This window comes from Megascapheus bottae, chromosome X, assembly GCF_031878675.1.
Source record: "Megascapheus bottae isolate mThoBot1 chromosome X, mThoBot2.hap1, whole genome shotgun sequence".
Classification (NCBI taxonomy): domain Eukaryota; kingdom Metazoa; phylum Chordata; class Mammalia; order Rodentia; family Geomyidae; genus Megascapheus; species Megascapheus bottae.
The window spans coordinates 39,928,257-39,955,510 of NC_143547.1; the positions used below are offsets into that span (position 1 = coordinate 39,928,257).

General features: G+C 43.8%; 1 protein-coding gene across 1 annotated transcript in view; it reads left to right on the forward strand.

Moving 5' to 3' along the window:
• The first annotated feature begins 1,058 nt into the window (after nucleotides 1–1,058).
• Nucleotides 1,059–27,254, forward strand: part of LOC150040914 (uncharacterized) — a 48,109-nt gene continuing 21,913 nt past the window's right edge. Inside the window, exons 1-5 of the mRNA XM_090326316.1 lie at nucleotides 1,059–2,371; nucleotides 3,173–3,329; nucleotides 3,785–3,861; nucleotides 4,115–4,156; nucleotides 4,710–4,751. Coding sequence (XP_090182442.1) covers nucleotides 1,133–2,371; nucleotides 3,173–3,329; nucleotides 3,785–3,861; nucleotides 4,115–4,156; nucleotides 4,710–4,751 — 1,557 coding nt within the window. The 5' untranslated portion in view covers nucleotides 1,059–1,132. The remainder of the gene's footprint in view (nucleotides 2,372–3,172; nucleotides 3,330–3,784; nucleotides 3,862–4,114; nucleotides 4,157–4,709; nucleotides 4,752–27,254) is intronic.

Sequence of the window (27,254 nt, forward strand, 5' to 3'; positions counted from 1 at the left end):
CTTACTACTATGACAGTAAAGGCTCATCTCATGCCACTGCTACTAATCTGCATGCTATAGAAATAGTATCATGCAGGTTTCCTTTGTCTATGAACAGAGAGATCAGAGAGAGAAGGCAAGGCTAACATAGCTAGTCACTAAGGGTTGTGAGAAAAGGACCTCAAGCCTGACTGACAGCAACACCACCAAACTAACAGGGAAAAGAAGAAAGCCCATAGTCTGCCACCACTGGTCCTCATACACTTTCTGGGGGGACAAAAGGACATTTGAGAGATGTACAAGCTTTATTTATATTTACTTACTATTTTGTCCTTTGTGGGGCTTGAACTTTGGGCTTGGGTGCTGTCCCTGAGCTTTTTAGATTGAGGCTACCGACCTATCCCTTGAGCCACAGCGCTACTTCCAGTTTTCTGGTGGTTAATTGGAGCTAAGTGTCTCAGGGTCTTTAGTGCTGGGGCTGGCTTTGAACGTCGATCCTCAGATGTCAGCCTCCTGAGTAGCTAGGATTACAGGCGTGAGCCACCAGCACCGGCTTGTACAGGCTTTATAGTTACTACTTGATTGCTACAATAAGCAACCTCACATAGCCGTACTTCTACGACGGTGGTGCTGTACTGATAGTCAGCGGGATGTCAAAAACCCTTTCTGGACTGGGCCCCCACATCCACCATTGCACTGATTCCTCGGAAGCCCCTGAACGAGGTGCCGTTATTGCTCTGCTTTACACACGTGAAACTCTGGGGTGCCGCTCTCATGCTGATCTAAGTACCCAGACATAAGAATCTGGAAAAGGGAAAAGGAAGACCCGCCCTCCGACTAACAGGTTCCGCCCTCACCCACTGGCTCACTGATCTGTCTATCACAGGAACCCGGGGGGTGGGGGAGTCGTTAGGGGCAAAGAAGCTAGTCCCATTCCTATTGGCTAGAGCCTTGGAAAACGTCATAACAAAACGTGTCCTGATTGGTGGAAGAAGGCCGACCAATAGGAAGGCCAGGTAGTGTCCACGAGGGCGGGAAAACCTGGCGTTATTTGACGCAGACGTTTGTGGCTCCTGTGGTGACGGCGTCGGTGAAGTTCAGTCTGGTCACGTGGTGACCAGACCAACGGTCTCCCCAGCTGGATGCTGGGGATATGAACTCTCGCCGTGAGATGTTTGGTCGGAGACGCGGTTTAGGTGCGGAAGGCAGGAATCGCTTCAATGTCTTTAGGGGCCGCCGAGAAGGCCCTAGGGCACCTGGACTTGCCCATGATTCAGGACTTCCACAAACTGGCAGAGGCCACCCTGAGCCTCAAAGCTACAGGTTTGAATCAGAGGCCAAATTAGAAGCGATAGTGTCAGGAGGAGCTGAAATGCCGGGCGGCAGGGGAGAAGCGAGCTCTTTAGCAAAAGAGAGGAAGGTGGTTCTCTGTTCAGTGGTCAACTTCAGCATCGAAACTATGCTCAAGGATCACAGTACCTACCAGTTGGCACGAGGCCTGGTCAAAATCCCTAGACAGGAAAGCTACACTGCCAACGTGCCTGCCGCTTGGGCAGAAGTAGTCCAAGCCCCTAGGGGGAGAGGTGTACTTTTCCCCACGGGGACGAGCTCTCTGTTCCCTGGCTTCATGGAATCACAGCAGGCCTCTGCCACTGCTCAGCAGCCCACTAGGCCCAAGTCTCGCAGAGCCTGGGAGGAGAGAAAAAGAGCCAGAGAAGCTAGCAAGTTGGTCAGCCAGAAAGCCCAGTGGTCCTCCTCTGACAATGAGACTTCAGAAGAATATCAGAGGAAGCCACGGAGGAAGCCACAGAAAAGGCTTCCCCGTACAGTGAGCCTTAGACGCCAGGCTGAGTCTGAAAGCCCCAAGGAATCAGAAGGCCTAAGTGGAAGTTCTGGTGACCACGATGAAGATATGCCTAGTTATCCACTAACCACTTTTTCGCTGGAACTAAAGACAAACAAAGAAAAGCAGAGAAGACTGGAAGAAACTTCCTGTAAGACAAAACAAAGTGTGACCAGGGACTATCCAGGAGCTGTTGCTGCTGCTGCTGCTGCTCCTGTTGTTGCTGCTGCTGCTGCAGGTGACATGCCCAGAGCCTGTCCAACAAAAACAGTAGCCGAGAAGAAACTCATAGTAGGTCCTTCAAGAGTTACTCTAGGAAGAAACATCCCTTCTTGGAGGCAGACAATGAAGGCACCTCCTGTGGTGCCCCCTATCTCTGATATTTCTCCATTTGGGAGTTCCAAGGCATCTTCCTCTCTGCATGCTGGCCCAAAGCAGTACAAGAAAGGCAACAATCAGAAGAGATTTGGCAGTTGGGGGAGAAGAAATTCCAGCTCAGTATCTAGAGAAGGTGATGAGGCAAAAAGAAATCCTGCTCTGCAGGCCCAGGTGAGTAGAACAAGTCCTGGGATTTTTTCATACTCAACACATTTCCTTGGTCAACTCTGCCTCCTGGCCTGAAGCTGACAAGGTAGAAAGTGCTAATTAAGTGATCCTCTCACTACACTAAGCTCAGAAAGACAAATACTGTGTGATTCCTCACATGTACAAAGGATAGCTATAAAGCAAGTAAATGGACATGACCAGAAACGTGAGGTCACTGGAGGGAACTAGTGGAAGTTGGGAAAGGCAGAAAGGAGCATGGGAGCTATGTGATAGCCAATATGTGCAGACATAATGAATAGGTAATACTGATAACCATTTAATCAATTGCAAAAGAGATTTTTTTAAAGAATGGAAAAAAGAGGAGTGAGATAATAAAAAGACATGAATATGATTAAAGTGTATGACTTTACAGTAATATTATAATGCCACACACATTTGTAAGAAATATAAAAGAGTAAGCAAAAAAAACCCCAGTAGAATAAGGGAAAAGAAGAGCATCCCAGTTGTCTGTTTTCTTTTTGTCAGTGTAAAGATGCATACTCAGGCCCGGTGCAGTGGCTCACGACTGTAATCCTGGCTATTCTGGAGGCTGAAGTCTGAGCATCACAGTTCAATGCCGGCCCAGGCACTAAAATGTCCATAAGACTCTTATCTCCAATTAACCACCAGAAAATGGGAAGTGGCACTGTGGCTCATGGGGTAGGGCAGTAACCTTGAGCTGAAGAGCTCAGGGACAACACTCAGGCCCAGAGTTCAAGTCCCACAACTGACCAAAAATTGTATACTCAGAAGTTTTTCTTTTAGGTTCCAAAATTCAGGCCAAATCCATCAAGCATGTCAATACATGGGGGAGAAATCAGCAGTGGTCATCGCCAGACTAGAGACTCACCTGTTCAAATGAAATCGCAGCCCTTCTCCCAGAGACAGCGGCGCATCCCACCCACAGGACCTGCAACTTCTGGTGAGGCTTGGAGTTTGTGAGCAGTGGAGGGGGCAGGGATTGGAGAAGGAGACATCTGTTTTTGTTCCTTTTAGAGGAGAAAGGGGATTCATAATTCCTTCTAGACTGCTTCTTGACCGATGCAGCCTTTCCCCATGACCAAAGGTGTGGCAGGGCTATTCAGCACATTGTCTTGTAAGTGGGAATTGCTCAGTAAGATGACTAGTAAACAGTGCTCAATTTCAATCCAGAAGTAGACTTTCAAAACATCAGAGCCTTTTCTAACATCCAGTTCAGAGCCATGGTCCTAGTGAGCCTGAGTTGGTAGATTGGGTGATATTTTAGGGAAAGTAAATCAGGTTCAGAGAAGAATAGGGCTTCTGGGATACAGCAGATGCAAGTTGCTGTCAGCAGAAGGAAAGTCTGACAGACCATCCCTGCCTCAAAGAAAGTTGGTATTTTCTGTTCTATTTCAGGTTACCAGGAGCCACCTGTGCATCACCGTGGCCCAGCAAGCCCACAACAACCATGTGGACAACCTGGTTGTTCCCGGGTAATATCTTCTCTAGTCTCTGGGAATGCTACTATCCTAGCTAGATGGTGGGTTCCTCTCTAAGTTGAATTAATGTACATGCTTAATCCTGTCATACACCCTTAAAGAAAGGGAATCACCCTTTCTCTTGCACAGAACTATAGGATATGGGAGGGGGGGTGTAAGGGCTCAAGACAAAATGGACTATTAAGAGAGAAAGGAGGCCAGCACATTAACCATTGTCTCTTTTTTTCTTTTTTCCTTACTGGGATAGTGTGCGATGCTACGTATGAATATAGAGAATCCGCAGGAATCAGTAGGTATGGTGGAGCCCATGGTAGAGACAGGGGCAAGAAGAGATGGCTGACTGGTTTTGTACTTGGGGAAGGGCTTTCTACAGGTACAGATGGTATTACATGGATTAATGTTCTCCTTAGAGAAGAAATCAAGAAGGTCTGTCCTTGAGTCTTCTGTGTATTGACTGCTGGGTCATGCTCAAAACTCAGCATGGGTTCTGGCAACCAGTACCAGAGTTCTTCTCTCATGGCCTTTAGGGACACCATCCTTATTTTCTTTATAAGTGTTGGTTGGAGTTCTTTTTCGGGTATTTATTATATTTTATATATTTATTATATTTTCATTATTACAGTTATTTATTATATATTTGTCTTTAACTTAATAGTCCTTCCATGCCAAAGTTTAAGAACAGAAGAAATTTCAGTTTTGAATTCTAGTGATGGGTGGGTTCAATCCCTGAAGCTAGCTAAGGGAAGTCAATATGCAGGGTTATAAGTTCCCTTGGGGACATCAAAGCACAATACAGTGACATTCCAAATCTGGGAATATTCATTTATGCTTTTTTGTTTCAGATGCCATTCAGGCACTCACTGAGAAGTTCCAGTCGCTGGGAGGTATGTGTGATTTCCCAATATTTTTTTCTGTTAGAGAGGACCTCAGGCTGTTCTCATTTCTTCTTTGTTTCACAGAATGAACACACCATCCTCAAGAGATGCATCTAGTACCTGTAGTCCAGGTTGTTACCCAACTTCTTCTTCATCCAGTTCATCCCACTTTCTTCAGTCTGTTTCTTCTTCATCTAGCTCATCGTTTTGACCCCTTGTTTAACCCCTGCCAATCCCAGTTCATAACAGTTTCAAATTAAAATGCATTTTGTTTCCATGGTCTCCTCCCTCTCTCCGTCTCTCTTACACACACACACACACACACACACACACACACACACACACACACACACGAGAAGGGTGAGGAGCTGTCCAATCTAAGAGAAGTGAAAGAAGAGTACCACTGGCATTATAGGGGAGAGCATTTTTCCTCAGGGAAAATGAGCATTTTTCCTCAGGTGTCGGGTCCATCTCTGAGCAGGAGTCCAGCACTCAGGTTTACCTTGGTTCCCTCAATCTGAGGTCTGGATTGATTTGTTCTGGCCACACTAACTTATTGCCCTCTGCTAACACCCTTCTTTCCAGGTGATGAAAATCCCCTTTCAGAGTTCTAGTCCCTTCTGCATCTCCTACGTGGGTTTTGCTGCCCTGCTTCTTCCCTATCAATTTTCATTTCTGTTCTCAGCAACCTTGATCTCTCTCTACTGGCAGTGTCTCCAATTAGTAATAGTGAGTGCAGTTCACCTTCATTTCCCACTTTAGAACCAGTACTTTCTCTGGACTCAATACCTACCCCTTGCGTTACCACACTGATACACCAAAGTTACTTAGAATTGTTCGTTGTTTGTATTTCCTCATCTTGGAAATTTATACTTGTTGATATCCCATTCCATATCCTAAGGTATCTGACAGAGCATCAGGAATATATAGAAAAGATGGAAGGGATGAAACAAGGGTGTTTGGCACAGAAAAAAGTGGGTGTTAGTGTCTGATTTGGAGATAGAGACAAGTCTCTCCTACAACTACTGGTTTAACTTGTGTGAAATTGCCCTCCAGCAGCTAGAGTAGATGGCCAGGGAACAGTACTATCACATCCTTCAAGTCCCGCCCTGCCAATCCGCCCTTCTGCAGCCAATTCACTCCATGGTCCTAAGTTAAAACTTGTCAGTCACTATCTAATGGCACATCCTTAGGTCCCCTTCATATACATGTTCACACTCCTATGGCCCAATTTTCTAAGAATATTTAGCTGTGTTTCCTAGTCAGTTTTTCTAGACTGCCTCCAGAGATATCAGGACATTTTTCTGTGTGTGCGTGTGCGCGTGTATACACACACAAGCACTGTCCCTGAGCTTATTTTCTCATGGCAAACACTCTTCCATTTAATCCATAGCACCACATTCACCTTTTTATACTGTTAAATTGGAATCTCACAGAGATTCATGCTCAAACTATCTTTGAATCATGATCCTCACATCTCATTCTTTTCGGTAGCTATGGCTACAGGCACTAGTTACTAATGCCCAGCCACAGAAAAATTTTTCCTGAGGACATGTCCTGGCATTTCCTTTACCACTAGACAATTGGGATGACTTACTCAACCCTAGCCTCTAACCTTGTTGCCTGAGAGTACAAATTCATGTTTGAGTGAAGAAAGTCCAAGGAGAGGAGGGAAGTGGCAAATGTGCCACCTTGCTTTCCCACAAAACTTGGTGTTTCCATATAGAGTACAAACAAAGATAGCATTCCATGTTGATCCATTGGCCTGGTTGTGTGTGCTTACAAGGAAACCTCTTCTATCCTGATAGGTAAAAGAGTGGTTCAGGAAGACAGGCAGTAGAGAAAGGGTCTCAAATTCATAAGGGGGATCAAATGATGACTGGCATGTATCCTTCACCAGTAGGGATTTACAAGTTCTAAAACATAGAAGAACATGGGGTAGGGCGATGTTGAAGGCACCAAACCCAAGGAGAAATTCAGGGATCTCAAACGTGAGTGCTGTGGAGTATTTGTCTGAATGAGATGTCTAAGTCCTCCATGTGGATGCATGAAGATATGCAGCCTGGCTTCCTCAGAGCAGCTTTTTCTCCATGCTCTTACCCAGGGGGAAAGGGTAGCAGGTAGAATGGGCCATGGAGCATGGGTCAGGCTTGGTATCACATTGTCCTATGCAATCACCAAGTGTCCTTTCTCATCCCTGTGTCTCAGAAAGTCACACACTGCACACCATGTGTGACAAATCCTCACTTCAGAGCCAGAATAGATCAGCCATTCACTCCAATCCTCGACCCAGAAAGCTGGCATGACCATGTAAGCTATGACTGACCTCTCCCCAGGAGAATAATTCCTCAAAAGAAAGCACAGAAGATTAGTCTGTGAGTGAAGATTAGTGTGTGAGTGATTTATTTGGTTCAGATTTTGCCACTGAGGCTCTGCCACCATACTTCTAGGCCAGTTACAAGTAGACTAAGCTCCAGACTGGGCCCTGCTTTGGGAGGCATGGGGTGATTATTAATTGGTGACAAATATGGCATAGATGGCTGATTTTGTCAGCTCTGCTATCTGTCTCTGAAGATAAGACTCCTTGCTCCACATTCAAACTACTCTGAAGTGAGTGTAGGGTGTTCACCACAGGCAGTAGTCAAAGCTGAGCCTTTATTCTGGACAGAGTTAAGGACCATCATCAGAGTCTCAGGTGAGAGAAGCCCGTCTGGCTCCATGGGACAGAAGGAGGTGGGGCATCCTCAGTTCTTTCTGTGTCTGGTCCCCTTTCCACCTAAACTCTCCTAAGCACAAGAGACTGCCCTGCAGAGTTCCAGATCACATCCTGTAGGAAGAGCATTTTGTGAGAGCAAGAAAAGAGCCCAGCTGGTGGGGCAATCAGGACAAAGGCCTGCCTTTAACAGAGATTCTGCATCTCTCACTGTGGCCTGAGCAGTTCCCTGCACAAGCCCCTAGGCCTCACGTCATCATGGCCTTGTGCAGATGCACGTAGAGGCCCCTGGACCTCACATGATAGTGATTGCCGATTACTGAGCTGACCACAAACACCACACAGAGTGGATGCTAGAGGAGTGCACTGGAATGGACACCTAGCCACAGAAAGAGCTCATGCAGCTTATGTGTAGCCTCTGGTTTGGCACTGATATGACCTCAAGTCTATACAATGATCTTGGCAGTCAGATAGCTCCCTCCTGGTGAGTTTCATTTTTTTTCAGCTGTAGATATATTTTAATACGAGGTCTTTGTCTGTTGTATGGCTAGTGAAGATCTTCTTCCAGTCTGTGGGCTTTCTATATAACTTGCTAGCTATGTCCTTTGCCATACAGAAGCTCTGCAGTTTAATGCAGTCCCATTTATCCAAACTTCCTTTAATTTGTTGTGTCTTGGGGTCTTTATTAGGAAACTTTCCACCTGTGCTAAGGAGATTTGGTGTATCTCCTATTCCTTCTTGTAAAGTTTTCAGGGTATCTACTTTTACCTCAAGGTCTTTTGCCACTCCTAGGGTTTGAGCTCAGTGCTTGGGCACTGCCCTTAGATACTTTTAGCTCAAGACTAGCACTCTGCCACTTAAGCCACAGCACCACTTCCAGCTTTTTCTATGTATGTGGTACCAAGGAGTCAAACCCAGGGTTTCATGCATGTTGTGCCAACACTCTACTGCTAGGCTACACTTCTGACCCTTCTCCAGTTTTTTTAAACAAGTGATTCATTCCTTTCCATTACTGCACAGCTGGGGTGAGGGGGAGGAGTAGAACAAGGTGCAGTGAGAGCAGGGCAGGGAGGATAGGCCTGGCCTCTGTCCTGAACCAGCTCAGATTCTATGGAACAGATGCATTCCTCCACTACTGAAGCTTGTATCTGATGCCTCTGCTTGTCTCCACTGCCTTTGCTTCCTGCTATACCTGAAGCTTCCCATCACCCCTGGCCACCATTGCCACTGCTTGTCCTTTGACAGTCCCTACTGCTATCACTATCCCCGCTTCCCAGCTGCTGCTTGTGTTGCTTACCTTCTCCACGGTTACCTCTGCCACCACCATTTCCACAGAGAAAGAACTCTAAGTATATTTTAGACATGAGGCCCTGACTCACACATAGCTAGTAAAAATCTCCCATTTTGCGTGCTTTCTATTTATCTTGCTAGCTATGTTTTTTTGAAGTGCAGAAACTCTTCAGTTTGATGTAATCCCATTCATTTATCCTTTCTTTTGTTCCAATTATGGATCTTTACTTAGGAAGTTTCAACCCATGCTTAGGGGCCCTAGTATTTCCTGCACCCTTTTTCTGTAATATTTTCATGATATCCAACCTTAAATTAAAGTCTTTGATCCATTTAGAATTTATTCTGGACAGAATGATATGTAAGAACTGTGCTGAAGTTTTTTGCATATGCACAGCCAATTCTGTTAGGACCATTTGTAGAAGAGGTTGTGTTTATTCCATCCTGTGTTTTTGGCTCCCTTATCAAATATTAAGTGTGATGAATAGAATTTTAACTTCTTTATATGACCAGTTAATTTTTTTCACATGAAGATTTGATAAGAAATTTACTGGAGAGGAAGGAGTTGGGAAGAATGCAGCAATCCTATTCCATGCATCTATGATGAAATTAAGATAACTAAGGGGAGGGGTTGGGTTAAAAGGAATGAGGAAGGAAGATGATTAAGGTAACAATGATCCAGAAACATCTTGCTCATAAACTGGCTGGTAAAATGGTAATTCCTTTGTACAACTACTTAAAGATAATAAAAATAAAATTAAAAATGAATTTTAATGGCACCTTAGGAGCAATCTTAAATGCTTTACTTATACTGGAAGTAATCCTCATAGCCCATACAATAGATGCCCTGGGACAATTACGAGACAGAACTTTGGCTAAGAGAGACAAACAGCTCTGAAACAGGGAAAGACTTGTTTGGACTTAAATAAGCAAGAGTGGACTTGTAAACTTCCACTTTCCCTCTCTGAAATGCAATCTGACTTTTCTCACTAGTATTCTGAATTGGAAAAACACACATTCAAGCATAATTAAGTTCTATTTTTTTTGTTTTGTTCTGTTTTCTGTTTTATATTCTGTTTTTATATTTTAAAATATTATACAGATGTATTGACTTTTAAAAATTACAGGATTGTAAAGAAAATTATTTATAAACATGAAAATGTCCAAAAAACTTTAAAGCATAAAGAAAATTTCAATATTATTTTTTAGAATTGGGACACATAGGTTCTCTTCAGCATTTGTAGACCATCAATGTTTTGAGTATCAGAAATCTTAAAGTCCTAAGTAATCTTTATGTTTCAAATTGTAAATAGCTTGGATCCTTAAAAGGAAGACAATTTTTAGTGCTTTTCTTTTCTTTATTAAAGAATTTATTAACATTTATTTTTAGATCATATTTAAAATGACAAGTTTAACAAACAAGTATTCAAGAAGGGAATCTCTATATACAATCACTGGAACTTAGTTTTTAGAACTTAATCAAAATTAGGCTAAAGGTTTGTATGTCATAGAAACATATTAATTTATGAAATAAAACATGCCTATAGAGTCATAGGTTTTTATATCTATATAGTTATGTTTATATTTCCATTACTATGTCCATAGCATTGGGTATGCAAATATTGAGTCCTCGCTCTTGTACTCTTTGGATTTAATAGCCACATATTATGGATACCATGAGCCTTTTGTTCCTTAGATCTTGACTTGTCTCACACAACATGATTTGCTCTAGATTCATCCACTTCCCTGTGAATGCCATTATTTTATCTTGTGGGTTGGCTATGTAGAATTCCATTGTATACATATACACCAAATTTTCTGTATCCATTCATCTGCAGTAGGGCATCTGGATTGTTTCCATCGCCTGGCTATTGTGAATAGTGCAGAGATGAACATAGCTGAGCAGGTGTCCTTATCATATCTTGGGTTATGATGTTCAGGGTAGATGCCTAGATGGTATGGCGGGATCATAGGGAAAGTCTATTTTCAGTTCTTTGAGAAACCTCCACACTGCTTTCCAGAGTGGCTGAACTAGCTTACATTCCCACCAGCAATGTAGTAGGGTTCCTTTTTCTCCACAACCCTGCCAGCAACTGTCATTGTCTGAGTTCAAAATCTTGGCCATTCTTGTTGGGGTAAGGTGGTATCTTAGGGTTGTTTTTAGTTGCATTTCCTTTATGACCATAGATGTTGAACATGTTCTCATATGCTTTTCTGCCATTTTAATCTCTTCTTCTGATAAGTCTCTCTTTAGTTCCCTTGTCCGTTTAGTGATTGGATTGTTGGGTTTGGGGGGGATTTGCTTCTTGAGTTCCCTGTATATACTGGATATTAAGCATTTGTCAGATGTATTATTGGTTAATATCTTTTCCCAGTTGGTTGGCTGTCTCTCTACTTTTGTGACTATGCTTTAATCTGTACAGAAACTTTTTATTTTTAGGTAGTCCCATTTATCAAGTCTCTCTCCAATCTGTTGTGACCCTGGGATTCTGTTCAGGAATCTTTTGCCTGTGCCTATGAGTTCCAGTGTCTCTCCTACTCTATCATGTAGCATTTTCACGGTTTCCGGTCTAACATTGAGGTCTTTGATCCACTTTGAGTTAATGCTTGTGCATGGCAAAAGGCTAGGGTCAATTTTCAGTTTTCTGCATGTGGCTGCCCAGTTTTGCCAGCACCAATAATTGAATAGACTGTGTTTGTTCCATTGTATATCTTTGGCTCCTTTGTCAAATACAAGTTCCCTATAGGTATGTGGTTCTATTTCTGGGTCTTCTATTCTGTTCCACTGATCTTCTTGTCTGTTTTTGTGCCAATACCAGGTGGTTTTTGTTATTATGGCTCTATAGTAGAGTTTGAAGTCTAGTATTGTAATACTTCCAGAATTGCTCTTTTTGCCTAGAATTGTTTTGGCTATTCTAGGTCTTTTCTTGTTCCATATGAATCTTTGGATTATGTCTTCTATTTCAGTAAAGAATGTCTTTGGGAATTTGATGGGGATTGCATTGAATTGTATATCAGTTTTGGCAGTATAGCCATTGTCACTATGTTGGTTTTCCCTAGCCATGAGCATGGGATGTCATTCCATTTCCTAGTGTCCTCTTTAATTTCCTTCGTTAGGCTTTTATAGTTTTTATTGAATAATTCCTTTACATCTTTGGTTAAGTTAATTCCTAAGTATATTTTTCTTTTGGGGGCTATTGCGAATGGGATCATTTTCTTGATTTGGACTTCTGTTTGTGTATTGTTGGTGTACAAGAAGGCTACTGACTTCTGAAGGTTAATTGTGTATCCTGCCATTTTGCCAAAGTGGTTTATTAATTCTTGGAGTTTGGGAGTGGAACTTATTGGGTCAGTCAGGTAGAGGATCATGTCGTCTGCGAATAGGGATAATTTAATTTCATCTTTCCCTATGTGGATCCCTTTGATATACTTTTCTTGCCTTATTGCTCTGGCTAAGGGTTCCAGTACTATATTGAAGAGAAGTGGAGAGAGTAGGCATCCTTGTCTAGTTCCTGATTTCACGGTAAATGGTTCCAGTCTTTCACTATTTAGTATAATTCTGGCTGTAGGTTTTTCATATATAGCTTTCACTATTTTGAGATGTACCTCTTATTCCTATTTTTTTCCAGTGCTTTCAACATGAATGGGTGTTGTATTTTGCCGAATGCCTTCTATGCATCAGAGATATTATCATATGATTCTTATCCTTAGCTCTATTGATGTGATGTATTACACTGATTGATTTGCGAATGTTAAACCAGCCTTGCATCTGTGGGATGAAGCCTACTTGATCATAGTGTATGATTTTTTTAAATTTGTTTCTGGATTCTGTTGGCTAACATTTTATTGAGGAGTTTTGCGTCTGTGTTATTATTAGAGATAGGTCTGTAGTTTTCTTATTTTGTTGGGTCTTTCCCTGGTTGGGGAATGAGAGTAATATTAGCTTCATAAAATGAGTTTGGTATTGCTCCTTCTATTTCTACTTCTGGGAGAGTTTCAAGAGTATAGGTGTTATTTCATCTTTAAACGTCTTGTGGAATTCCGCAGTGAAACCATCTGGACCTGGGCTCTTTTTGGTTGGCATTTCCCTGATTGCTTCCACAATTTCATTGTAAGAGATTGGTTTGTTCAATTTGTTTACCTCTTCATTGTTCAGTGTGTGGAGCCTATATTTATTTAAAAATCATCCATTTCTACTAGATTTTCTTGTTTCTTTGAATATAGGCCCTGGTAGTACTTATTTATTATGGACTGAATTTCTTGGATATTGGTTGTGATTTTTCCCGTGGGGTCTCTAATCTTGTTTATTTGAATCTCCCCTCTCCTTTTTTTGATTAATCATGCCAGGGATCTCTCTATTTTGTTGACTCAAAGGACCAAGTTTTTGATTTATTAGTTCTGTGTATAGTAGATCTTATTTTAATCTCTGATATTTCTGATTTTATTTTTGTTATTTCTGTCCTTCCAGTTGTTTTAGAATTAACTTTTTCTTGCTCCTCTAGTCATCTCATGTGTTTTTAGGTTATTTACACGCTGTTCTCCTGTCTTTTTAATATGTGCTCCTAGTGTCCCATAAGTTCCTTTGTGATGTCTCTTGATTGTCATTACATTCAAGGAAGTTTTTAATTTCTTTTCTGATCTGATCTGTTACCCAGGAGATATTCAGAAGTGTGTTGTTCAGTTTCCATGTGATTGATTGTTTTTTGACTTTGACTGCATTGTTCAGAATTAGTCTGTCTCCACTGTGGTCTAATAGAATGCATGGGATTATATCAGTCCTCTTGTAACAGCTTAAGTTTTCTGTATGAACTATTATGTGATCTATTTTGGAGTGTGTTCCGTGTACTGCTGAGAAAAAAATGTATAACGTTTCACCGTTGGATGGAAGATTCTGTGTATATCTGTTAAGCCCAGCTGGGCTATGGTGTCGTTTAAGTCAATGCTGTCTTTGTTTAACTTTTGTTGAGTTGACCTGTCCTTTGTTGAGAGTGGTGTAGTGAGGTCTCCCACTATGATTGTGTTGAGTCTATCTTGTTCTGTAATTCTAAGACAGTTTGTTTGACGAATTTGGGTGCTCCTGTGTTGGGGGAGTAAATGTTTATAACTGTAATATTGTGGGTATGGATTGTACCCTTTACTAATATGTAATGGCCGTCTCTAACTTTATGTACTGATTTTACTGAGAAGTTAATTTTGTCGGAGATTAAGATTGCTACTCCTGATATTTTTGCATGGTACATTGGAGTGGAAAATTCATTTCCATCCTTTCACTTGGAATTTGTTTCTGTCTTTGGCAGTGAGGTGGGTCTCTTGGAGGCAACATAGGGATGGGTGGTGTTTCTTAATCCAGTCTGCTACTCTGTGTCTTTTGATTGGATTGTTCAGCCAAAAGTGGTCAGTGTCCTTTGTCATTACTTCTAAGTTTCTTTCTCTCTCTTTTTTCCCCTTTTGTGTTTAGTGAATTATAGATCTTTGCTTATTGATGGGGGTTCTTGATGTTCTGCAATTTGTTCTCGATTAATTAATATTTTTATAACGCTGGTTTAGTGTGCACATATTCATAAAGCTTCTCTTTGGACTGAAATATTCTTGTTTCTCTCTCAAATGTAAATGCTAGTTTTGCTGGATATATCAGTCTGGGTTGGCAGTTGTTGGTCTTCAGGACATGAATGATGTTTTCCAAGCTTTTCTTGCGTTTAGGATTTGTGTGGAGAGATCTTCTGTAATTCTAATTCTTTTCCCATTGTAGTATAGCTCTTTCTTTGTTTTTGCAGCATTTAAGATCAATTCCTTGGTATTCCGGCCTAGTGTCTTTATTATGATATGTCTAGATGAGTTCCTTCTAGAATCTTGCCTGTTTGGAGTCCTGAAACCTTCAATAATGTGAGTATTTTCCCTTTTGAGGTTGGGGAAGATCACAGCTATGATTTTGGTGAATAAGGTTTGCATTCCTTTGTCCTGGAATTCGGCACCCTCATCAATCCCTATTATAGGAAGATTAGATTTCTTGGCTGCATCTGCCAGGTCCTGGAGTTCTCTGGTGAATTCTGACTAAACTTTCCAAGGTGATGATTCTCTGTTCCAGCTTTTGTGTTTTATCTTCCTTTTCCTGATGTCCTATTCTCCATCTCAGTCAATCAGCTGCTTAATGCCTCCATTTTTACTTGAATTGTGGATCATGTCTGCTGAGAGGACATTGAACTTTTCTTCCACTTCTCTCTTTTTTTTTTGCCCGTTGTGTGGCTTGAACTCACAGCCTAAGCACACTCCTTGGACTTTTTTTTCTCAAGGCTAGAGCTCTACCCTTGAGCCACAGCACCACTTCCAGCTTTTTTTTCTGTGTATGTGGTGCCGAGGAATCGAACCCGGGTCTTCATGAATGCTAGGCAAGCACTTTACCACTAGGCCAAACTCCCGCCCCTCCAATTCTCTTTTGAATTCGAAGAGTTCCTTGGAAATTTCTTGCTTTTGTTTTTGGAATTCAGCCTTAATTTCATTTGTCATTTCCAAAATCATCTCCTTGATTTGAGTCATATTTCGTGTCTCTTCAGGTATCATTTCTTGGGATGGTGACATCTCACTCGTCCCTTCGCTTTTGTTTCTTTTTGGGCTTTGTGTGGGACTTTGATTATTTCTGTATGTCGTAATTCGTCTTTGCGCTCTCCTAGGCATCGAGAACTGTTGTTGTAGGTTTGCTCTGTGGTCGGTAGGTGGCGGTCTTTACTTGGATTGGGACTGGTGGTTCTGGGAATCCGTGTAAACCTTTGGTTCTCAGCCAAATTGATTCTGCTGCTGACTAGGTCAGAGTTTGCAGTTTTTGCAGGTGTTCGGCCATAGGATGGGTTTGCGAGCTTCAGTCTCAGCCCGCTGGGCAGATGGTTGGTTTTCCTGCGCTGTTTCCAGGGGCAGGGCCCTGGCCAAGTGTCTGAAGTTTGGGGGTTTCCAAGGGCTCTCAGGTAGGCCAGCTGGTGTCCGCTCTATTCCCGGGGACGGCGCCCAGCCGAGGACGTGGGCTACGAGGGCCGAGCCGCGCCTTTCTGACTCTCAGAAGGTGAGCTTGGCTACTGGTCTGCACTTCAGTTCCCTGCTGTGTTTCCGCCACTTTGGCCGAGAGTCTGTGACTGTGGGGGCCCCCTTGGTGCTGTCTCGCTGGGGATTCCCAGCTGGAGGGTGCCCGGCTCAAGACTTAGGTGGGACAGATGCTGGCTCCTAGACTTCTGCACACTCCACCCGCTGTTGGAAAGCAGGTTCTCAGCGCCCCCCAATCTCCAGACCCAGTGGCCTGGGAGAGGAACCTGTTAGGCGGGTGGGAGCAAGGGACACCTCTACCCACTTTGGTGGGGTGCTGGGTCTTAGCACCCGCCCGCCTGTCAGTCTCCAGTCAGAGGCCTGGGGGAGGAACCTGTTGAATGGGTGGGAGCAGGGGCACCTCCACCTCCATTGGTGGGGTGCTGGGTCTTAGCGCCCGCCCACCTGTCAGTCTCCAGTCAATGGCCTGGGGGAGGGGGCTGTTGAGGGAAGGGACAGGATTCTAAATTCCTTGCCCCCCTGCTCCTGCCAGTCTTTCTCGGGCAAGGTGGAGGGGTCTGAGTTAAGTTCTATATAGTTTGGCACCAGCTCTGCTTCCCCAGTGGGTTTGGAGTCACGCTGGGATACCCGTTGGGCTACTCACTCCTCTGCGTTTGGCTGTGGGCTGCTCTGTGGTGTTGGAAAATCGTTCACTCCCCTCGGATCTCTGCCGCTGCCTGTGGTCCACGTCTGGGTTCTGCTGCTTGCTGGTCTGGTCTACGTTGGTTCCTGCACCTGGCTTCTGACGCTTGCTGGCCCGGTCTATTCTGGTTTTTGCGCGGTCAAGGCTGCCCGGCCCGGCTCCCTTTGCTGCAGCTTTCCCGCATTGGAGCCAGCGGCGAGGGGTGGGGGAGGGGTCCTTGCGTTTGGAATTCTTTGAGAAAGTTGGATGTAAGCTTTATCTGGATTTCTTTTCCAGTTTGAGTCCTTCTCCATTGCTTCTTGAGTTTGTTGTTGTGGATTTCTTCACGTAGTTGGCTAGTGGGATTCCCTGGTTCTCTCTTTTTGTGGGAGAGAGCTAGGCAGTGTCTCTATTGTCTCGGCGCCATCTTCCAACTGACCAGTTAATTTTTAAATGATACCATTATCACTAAGGATCACCTCCTCCTTCTCCTCCTCCTTATCATCATCATCATCATCATCATCATCATCATCATCATCGTCATCATCACCAACAACGTTTCACATCTGAATTCACATAACATGATATTTAACCCTTTAAAATTTTTGAATTTATTGGATAATATTTCCAAATGTCTCACAAGAAATGGAACTCCCCTATAGAGCTCAGATCGTGTCTTGTCTCCTTCTTTTTGGATCAGAGTAAGCACACAGGGAGGTTGACTTGGCAAAGTGCCTTGCCTGCCCTTAGTGCAGTGACATTATTGATCTCCAAACAAAGTCCCACAAGGACCAGCTGCCGGGGCTCCCTGGTCTTTATTTTTCAACATGATCTTTTACTGTGCTGGCACAAAACACAGTATCCTCCTGTGTGGGGAGCCGGAGCGGCCGCCACTAAACAACCTCTTAGTTCTCCTTATCTGGTATGTGTGTGCAGAGCGTTTGCTCTTTCCTCTGAGTCTGCGCGTATGACGTCAGAGGCCTGACCAATCCCGAGCCTTAAAACGGCCCTGGCAATGGAGCGACCAATGGCAAAAAACCCCGGGTTCCTTTATTGTATGTAAGCAGCTGCATTTCCCTGCCCAAGCCCTTTTTCGCTTCCTGCTCCCCCTTCAATCAAAAGGCTCTCCATTAAAGTATGATTTGAGAAGAATCCTCGCGTGGTGGTCGTTCTTCCTCGCTGGTCGAGGAGCTCGCCGCAACTGGTGCCGAAAACCCGGGACCTTGGGAAGACAGGACGACAAGCGAAAAGGCCGAGGAGGATTCAGAACTCAACATACGGAGAGGAGACGTCGGTAAGTATCAGCCTGATCAGCTGAGATCCCCGGATATGCTGTTTCTTTGGGTACAATTCTGGGTGCTTGCTGTTGTCCTTCCTTGCTTGCTGCTGGTGTGTTTTTGTTGCATTTGTCTGCGTTGCGGCAACTTACAGATTGTTAAGAGAGCCAGTAGGACATTGAGGAAGCACCAGGATAGTCTCTCCGAGGCAGAATCAAATGGGGAGGAAAAAGGTAGGCCAAAAAGAAAAGGGAAAGAAAATAAAAAAGGGAGACTTTATGTCAAAGAACAGAGGGTGGACGCACCCTTTCAAGATACCGGGCAGGAGGGAGATAAGGAGGACCAAGGCATAAGAACAATGGAGCCGCCCCCAAGGCGGTCTTACCCGGATCCGGGCAGGTTTCAACTTTTACAAATAAGGGAGTCTAGAGATGAGGAGCTAAACGATTCAAATGAGGAGTTAAGCAACTCAGATGAGGAAGTGACTAACAATTCAGATGAGGAACAGGACCCGAAAGAGGGAAAAGGCTTGGAGGAGGCGGCTGCTAGGTATGAGGAGGGTAGGTATGGAGTTCAGCGACCTCTTCTGGCCGGAGTGTCTAAAGGAAATGAACAAGAGAGAGCCATGCCCTCTGCGCCCCCGCCTTATCCTGTGGCGGCGGGAAAAAGTCATTTCATAAAAGGAAGCACGTGGTCCCGCCTGGCGGCTGCGTTCCCAGTTTTTGAGAACCCAGTTACCCAGGAGAGGACCTTTGAACCAGTCTCCTATAAACAGTTAAAGGATTTGATGGAGGCAGTACGTAATTATGGAGTTGCGGCCAGTTATACCACTGCCTTGCTTAGAAGACTAACTGCTAATGCTATGACACCTAATGATTGGTATGAGGTCGCGCGGACATGCCTCAATTATGGACAGTTCCTTGACTTCAGGTCTATAGTTATGGACAGAGCTCAGGCTCAATATAGAGTAAATGTACAAGAAGGGCGGCCCGAGTGGACCGTGGACATGCTCCTAGGGCAAGGACAATGGGCTGCCGATCAGACAAATTTCCCCTGGGATGTTTATAAACAAATAAATGAGGTTTTTTACAAGTCCTGGAGGGCAATCCCAAACAAAGGCCAGGTCACGGGCAGCCTCACCAAAGTTACTCAAGCTGTCACGGAGCCATTCTCCGATTTTGTGGCCCGTGTGCTCGAAACGGCGGAGCGCGTTTTTGAAAATCTTGAAGCCTTTATGCCAGTTGTCCAACAAATTATTTTTGAGCAATGTACAAAGGAATGTCAGACAGCTATTATGCCGGTCAAGGAAAAGGGCCTGGAAGCATGGATAAAAGCTTGCAGGGAAATAGGGGGGCCATTAACTAATGCAGGCCTGGCTGCAGCTGTATCGTCAGCCACCCAAGCGGCCAAGGACTCTAAAGGTAAAGGATGCTTCAAATGTGGCCAACTTGGACACTTTAAACGCCAGTGTCCCAGAACTGCTCCCCAGGGTCCTCAGGGAGTTCAAAAGATGCCAGGAACATGTCCTAGGTGCAAGAAGGGAAAACATTGGGCCAATGAATGCAAGTCAGTAAAAGATATTAATGGACAGCCCATTCCTTCTCTTAGTGCAGACCAGGAGCCAAAAAACGGGATAAGGGGCCCCCGTCCCCAGGGCCCGCAAATTTATGGGGCACTTCAGACTCCGGCACCTGTTCCCAGCCTGCAGCAGCCAGTCCGGCCAGAAGGGCAACCCCAGGCTCCGCAGGGCTGGACCTCTGTGCCTCCTCCGGATTGGTCTTAACTCCAGCCATGGGAGTACAAATATTGGATACTAATGTAACTGGACCATTAGAAACAGGCACGGTGGGATTGGTGTTAGGGCGCTCCTCCTCCACCTTAAAAGGACTAATAATTTTCCCGGGCGTTATAGATTCTGACTATTCAGGAGTAATCAAGGTTTTGTGCCACTCCCCTTACGGAGTAATCTCTATAGCCCCGGGAGATAGGATTGCCCAGCTTTTAATTCTACCTTCAAAACATGAAAACCTTCCTTCACTACAAAAGGAAAGGGGAGCCGCAGGCTTAGGCTCCACAGGGATTGATCTTGTGTGCCTGTCGATGGAATTGGACCAGAGACCCATGCTATCCCTACTAATAGAGGGAAAGTCCTTTCTTGGCCTGGTAGATACCGGAGCCGATCGGAGCATTATTCAATCAAAGGCCTGGCCCAAGCAGTGGCCATTACAAAAATCTTCTCAAACTTTACAAGGACTTGGATATGCTAATGCTCCCTGTGTCAGTGCTAAAGAGTTAGTGTGGAGAACTGAAGAAGGCCAACAGGGAACAATCCAACCGTTTGTAATCGACGTCCCTGTTAATCTTTGGGGACGGGATGTGCAACAACAATTAAAACTTAAACTGACTAATGATTATTCAGAAGTTAGTCAAAACATCATGAAACAGCAGGGATATGTTCCAACTCAAGGGCTTGGCAGATGTCTTCAGGGACGCCCAGAACCCGTTGAGCCTGCTCCAAAATTTAATAGGAAAGGATTGGGTTTTTCCTAGGGGCCACTGAAACAAAAGCTTCCATCAATAATGCGGTACCCATACCCTGGTTGACTCAGAAATCAGTGTGGGTCCCCCAGTGGCCCCTTTCACAAGAAAAATTGGAAGCTGCAAAAAATTTAGTTGAGGAACAGTTAAAATTGGGACACGTCGAGCCCTCTGTATCTCCCTGGAACACACCCATTTTTGTTATTAAAAAGGCTTCTGGCAAGTGGAGATTGTTACATGACTTAAGGGCAGTAAACGCGCAAATGCAGATCATGGGACCAGTCCAGAGAGGACTTCCTCTACTTTCAGCACTGCCCCGAGATTGGCCTGTGTTGACCTTAGACATTAAAGATTGCTTCTTCTCAATACCCCTTTGCCCTGAGGATAGAGAACGTTTTGCCTTTACGTTGCCCTCTGTTAATCATGAACAGCCAGATGTCCGGTATCAGTGGAAGGTCTTGCCTCAAGGCATGGCTAATAGCCCGACTATTTGTCAACTGTTTGTGGATTCGGCCCTGCTGTCAGTTAGACAGGAGTTTCCCCTGGTAAAAATCATTCATTATATGGATGATATCCTGCTAGCTGCTCCCTCTCTTGAGGTACTTCATAGAGCCTATCAACAGGTGGTTTCCCTACTTGAACAGAGAGGGCTTATTATTGCCCCTGATAAAGTACAACAATCTAAGGTGGTAAAATTCTTAGGTGCCATTGTTACTCCTGCCTTTATTCGACCTCAAAAAATTTCTATTCGAACTGCCCACCTAAAGACACTCAATGATTTTCAGCAACTGTTGGGAGACATCAACTGGATCCGAGGATATTTAAACATTCCTCGAGCAGAATTACTTCCTTTATTTTCCATTTTGGAAGGTAACCCGGATGTCACATCTACACGAAAACTTACCCCACAGGCTTTTGCGGCCCTAAAAAGGATTGAAGAGGCAATAATTAAGGCTCAAGTGTGTCGTTATAATCCAGGTCAATTACTTATGTTGTGTATTTTAAAGACAAAGAATTATCCTACAGGGGTCTTATGGCAGGACGGCCCTCTGTGGTGGCTTCATGGTAATTCTCTTGGAGCAAGAACTGTTCAATATTTTCCTGAGCTTGTTGCAACTCAAGCCCTATTGGGCCTAAAGTATTGTTTGATGCATTTTGCTAAAATACCTGATAAATTAATTATTCCCTATACCAGGAATCAGGTGGAAACTTTGGCTGCCACTGTGGATATATGGGCGATTTTATTATGTGCCTTTCCCAATATTATTGATAACCATTATCCCAAGCATCCCTTGCTTGCCTTTGTAGAGAGAAATTTGGTTTATTTTGCTATTATTACCTCTAAGAAGCCTTTGGCTACAGCCTTGACTATTTATACTGATGGGTCAAAAACTGGTCAGGGTGCCTTTGTGGTGGAAGGTCAAAATCCAGTCGTGTTATATTTTCGACCGGATGTTCCCCAGGTCACGGAGTGCCTGGTGGTTCTAGAGGTGTTTAAAAGATTTGAAGAGCCCTTTAATCTTTTTTCTGATTCACAATATGTTGTTAATGCTGTTAATTCTCTTGAAGTCGCTGCCTCAATTAGGCAGGCCAGCATGGTTTCTAACATATTATTACAGATTCAATCCCTTATTTTGGCAAGAAAGAATCCCTTTTATATAGGGCACATGAGAGCTCATACCTTGTTGCCAGGTCCCATGGCTAAGGCTAATGCCCAGGTAGATCAGGCAACTAGGGCCATGGTTTTGACGGCTATTGATTCTGTAGAATCAGCAAAAACTTTTCATCAGTTATATCATGTACCTGGTAATACTCTTAGAATAAAATTTAATATAACCAGACATGAAGCACGAAATATTGTTAAAGCCTGTCAGTCTTGTGTGATTTTTCTCCCCTCTCCTAATGTGGGGATAAACCCTAGAGGCTTAAAACCAAATGCCCTATGGCAAATGGATGTTACTCATTTAGCGGAATTTGGAAAATTAAAATATTTACATGTCTCAGTGGATACCTATTCTGGTATAGTACATGCCACACCCTTGGCAGGAGAAAAGGTTTCCCATGTAAAAGTACATTGTTTAGAAGCCTGGGCGGCCTGGGGAAAACCCCTTCACTTAAAAACTGATAATGGCCCTGCCTATACTTCTCATGGTTTCCGCGCCTTTTGTGCGCAAATGCAAGTAGCCCATACAACAGGGTTACCATACAATCCGCAAGGACAAGGAATTGTGGAAAGAACCAACAAAAAATTAAAAGAAATACTTCAAAAACAGAAAGGGGGAATTGCGGAAGGAGCATCTCCCAGGGAAAGACTTTCCCTTGCACTTTTTACTTTAAATTTTTTAATTTTAAATAGTGATGATAAGTCAGCAGCAGATAGACATGCTGCCCAAAACCCAAAAATTATAACTGAGATGGTTAAATGGAAGGATGTTATTACAAATAATTGGTGCGGACCGGATCCCGTAGTAAGGAGATCCAGGGGAGCTGTTTGTGTTTTTCCACAGGAGCAGGAAACACCGCTTTGTGTCCCATTGCGATTGACGCGAAAGGTGGAAGGAGAACCCGAGAAAGGCACTGACGATGAAGATTATTCTCATGTTGGTGGCAATACTAGCAGATCCAGTGATGGCCCAGGAGAGGATTTTGTGGGCGCGGATGAAGGCCTTTCCATTACCAATGCCCGTGACTAATGCTTCTAGGACAATGGACTGATCAGTTTGAAAATCTAACCACTCAATTAAGATCAGAAATTATGTTAGTTAATAGGACCAGGATCACAATAACAGCAGGACAAGTTTTAGATTGGGTAAAAACATTCCCTGTCGTTCGTTAAGGAGTGGGCTGGGCTAGGAGTGTTTGTTGCAGCCTGTTGTGGGCCCTGTATTTTTTGCCTCTGGTTGCTCTGTCGCATGAGATCTCGCAATAGAAGGGATAGAGTACTAATTGCTCATGCACTCACTGCCTTGGAGCAAGGACACTCTCCCCAAAATTTGGCTTGCAGCTTTAAAAACCAACTAAAAGTGCCCTGTACTGCCTTTGCACCCTCGAGACCTTAGTCTATTGCACGAGGAATAGGAGTACAGGCAGCCAAGAGTTGTGAAATGTTGGACAAAGTACCACTCCTGACCCTAACAGGTTAGGGAGAGCATGTGCGTCAGCATATGGGTCTGCGCCCCTAGCCCATCTCCACAAAGGGGATAGAGGGCCTGAAGGGGAGGGATCCAGAGTTGATCGCCTGGGTCACTCCTCTAGAGTAGGACCTCAAGTTTTACTTTGGAGGACAGCACCTCTACTCTCTTCACAACAGGTATGTTGACTTGCTGCAACAAAACAAGAAAGGGGGAGATGTGGGGAGCCGGAGCGGCCGCCACTAAACAACCTCTTAGTTCTCCTTATCTGGTATGTGTGTGCAGAGCGTTTGCTCTTTCCTCTGAGTCTGCGCGTATGACGTCAGAGGCCTGACCAATCCCGAGCCTTAAAACGGCCCTGGCAATGGAGCGACCAATGGCAAAAAACCCCGGGTTCCTTTATTGTATGTAAGCAGCTGCATTTCCCTGCCCAAGCCCTTTTTCGCTTCCTGCTCCCCCTTCAATCAAAAGGCTCTCCATTAAAGTATGATTTGAGAAGAATCCTCGCGTGGTGGTCGTTCTTCCTCGCTGGTCGAGGAGCTCGCCGCACTCCTGAGATTCCAGCTAGTGCAAAGTGTCTACAAGCCAGCAAGCCTGTCTACAATAAGTCAGACCACTTCTCCCAGACTATATAGTTTTCCAGCACATTGCTGGCTTCCCTCTGGTATCTGTGAGCCTCTGATCTCAGTAGGAAATTCTCCCAGTAAGTGACATGCAGAGATTCTAATCCTTGCTGTCACAAACTCCTGGTTGACTTCCAGCCACATCAAGCCCATCTGTCCTCACTCAATCTCCAAGAACTCCTTTTCCCATCCACATTTGCTCATTATCCATTCCTTCTTCTGAGAGGAAAACAAAACCTTCTGTTTGAAGTGGTCCGTTCTTGTAATTTGTGGCCCTCAGAGTATCCCTGGGAGCCCTCTCTCGGCTCTAAAGGAATATTCACGACTTCTAACAAAATCTTGAAAATATTACATCTCAGATGAATACAGAAATTTCTCAGGGATTCTGGGAAGCTGGTGGAGGTTCAGGTTGAGTCTGAGTTCTCTCCAAGATACCAGTTTTAGCATTCTAGCAAAAAGTTCATGACTAAAGAGTCACACTATAACAGTACAGAGATCTTGATCAGAGAAGAAAAAGTCAGGCAGCCTGCTTAGGAAGACAGTCTGGAGCCCACACCATGAGCAGCAGCAGCAGCAGCACAAAGACAAAGGGGATAGAGCTCTTCATTTACTTGCGGTGCAGACTGGGTGACTGTGAGCAGAAAAGTGCATCCTGAGATGTACAGACAGATGCAGACCGCACACAGCTCCAAAAAACAAGGGAAACCATGAGTGCCCTACAAAAGACATTCTCACTCCTCACAGAACAGCACTGGGAAGGTAGCTCCTTCCTATCCACCTGAGAATAGCACCATCTTGGCTACTGGCAAAGACCCTGCCAAACCAGCTTGCAAATAACTGGAGCCTGAGAAGTGGTGTCTGCAGCGCCATGTTTGGAAGTGTGGATGAGTCTTTCAAGTGTCAGCTCAGCCTAAGGATCAGTTCCCTGCCCTGGAGATAAAGGTTCCTCCCATGGTTTGGCAGCATTCCTCTCCCCAGGCAGCCCCATCCCTTGGCCACTCTCAGCTGAGCTGTCAAGAGTGGGAGTGGCTCCAGGCAGATAGTCCTGCCAGTGTATTGGTCTGTGAGGACAGTCATAGGAACCCCAAGTCTGTAAGGCAGAGCTTTATCTGCCCACTCAATCAAACTGATTGGAAAAACTGAGCCAAGGGATGGCTGATCAACACAGGGAACTTGGATCCTGGGTACAGGGGTGACCTAAGTTTACTCAAATAAACTGAAGATTTTTTCCTAGTTTTAAGTTTTCAAATTTTGCTGCTTTTTCGTTGTTTTTATTTTTTCCTCTTTTGCCCATTTTCCTCCATTCTTTTATTCCTTTTTTTTGCTTCATTGTGGTTCTGTTCGTTCCTAGAGACACAGAGATGGCAATTAGTAGGCTTTCTCTTTCATTGTGTACATACTTCATGCAGATTAGATTTTCATTACTCATTCCCCTATTTTTCAATCTTACTATTGCTTCTTTAAATTTGCACAATTCTAAGGTGTTGTTTTAATTATTGACCTTTTATATATTTATCTCTATCTTTTATTTTTTATTTTTTTAAGTCTTACTTTTTTATTCATTCTTTTGTCCTTTCTGTCACTTTAAGTCTCAGTTATCTTTACTCTATTCATTTCCAAACCTACATTACCCTTCTCTTATTTTCTCCTTTTGCTTTTCATTATACCTCTCTATTTCTGGTTCTTCACTCCTTCTTTGATTTACATAGTTCGTGGATCTACCATTGATTGTTGTTGACCCAGACTGTTTCTGTATTCATCCAATTATACTGCAGGTACAGACTGATTTAAATCTCATAGGGATTGGGCTGGTTTTTGAGTTAAAACAAAGTTTTGTTGTAGTATTGAATCTGATTTTAAATGCACAAAAGGATAGAGAGAATTAAAATACCTATCTAAGACTGTGAACCTCTATAGTCTGTGCAGCTATAGAGCACTGGATTGGGTCTTATCTTAAAAGTGTAATTTTCTGCTCTAGTAGCTCATGCCTGTAATCCTAGCTACTCAGGAGGTTGAGATTGAGAGTGATAGTTTAAAGCTAGCCTGGGAAGGGATGTCTGTGAGACTCTTATCTCCAATTAACTACTTGAAAACTGGAAGTGCAGCTCCGGGAGTAGGGCAGTAGCCTTGAGCTGAAGAGCTCAGGGACAGTGCCCAGGCCCAGAGTTCAAGCAACATGACTGACAAAAATAATTGCAATTTTCTGCGGTATTATTATTCCTCTCATTTCCAAATAGGCAGAATAAGAACCTCAAGAAAAATGGCATGTCAAGGAATCTGATCTCCCACTCAAAATAAACAGGCAATAGAGAAGTAAATGAAAAACTTAGAGGAGAGTCCTCAAAATATTCTACAAATGTTACTGGTAAACACGATGAATGAAAAGTCTGAAAGCATGAATAAGACTTTATGTGAATGTGATGAAGCTAATCAAAGATTAATAGAGGAATTCATGGAATCCACAAGCAGAAAGCTGAATGAATCAAAAAAAAAGTCCAAAAAAAGCATAGCTACTCAGCTAAAGAACTTCAGAGAGAGACTCAAAACCAAATCAAGGAGGTTAAGAAGTCCATGCAAGATCTAAAACAAGAGATACAAGCCATCAAAAATGACTAACTAGACGGAAGGGAGATAGAAAATGAAGTAGAGGGCCAGGAGAGTAGCCTAGTGGTAGAGTGCTTGCCTAGCATGCACAAAGACTCAGGTTCGATCCTCAGTACCACATACATAGAAAAAGCTAGGAAATGATGCTGTGGCTCAAGTGGTAGAGCACTAGCCTTGAGCAAAAATTTTCCAAGGACAGTGCTCAGGCCATTGAGTTGGAGCCCCAGGACTGGGGGGAAAAAAGCAGAAAGTATTGATAGCAGGTTAGACAATGCAGAAGATAAAATCTCTGGAATTGAAGATAACTTAGATTTTATAGTGAAAGCACAGAAAATGATGCAAAACAAGCCCCCCAGAATATGACAGGTCTCTTCAAGAGCTCCAAGATACAATTAGGAAGCCTAATTTAAGGCTAATTGGTATTAAGGAGGATCTGGAGAAGGAGGTTAATGGGATTGGAAATATATTTAAAGGAATCATCCCAGAGAACGTCCCAAATATCCACAAAGTAGGCCGATCCAGATACAAGAAACTTTTAGAACCCCAAACAGACCAGACCAGAAAAGGACATCCAACGGCCACATTATCATCTGTACAAGACCAATATAGACCAAGAAAAGGATCCTTAAATCTGCCAGAGAGAAGAGAA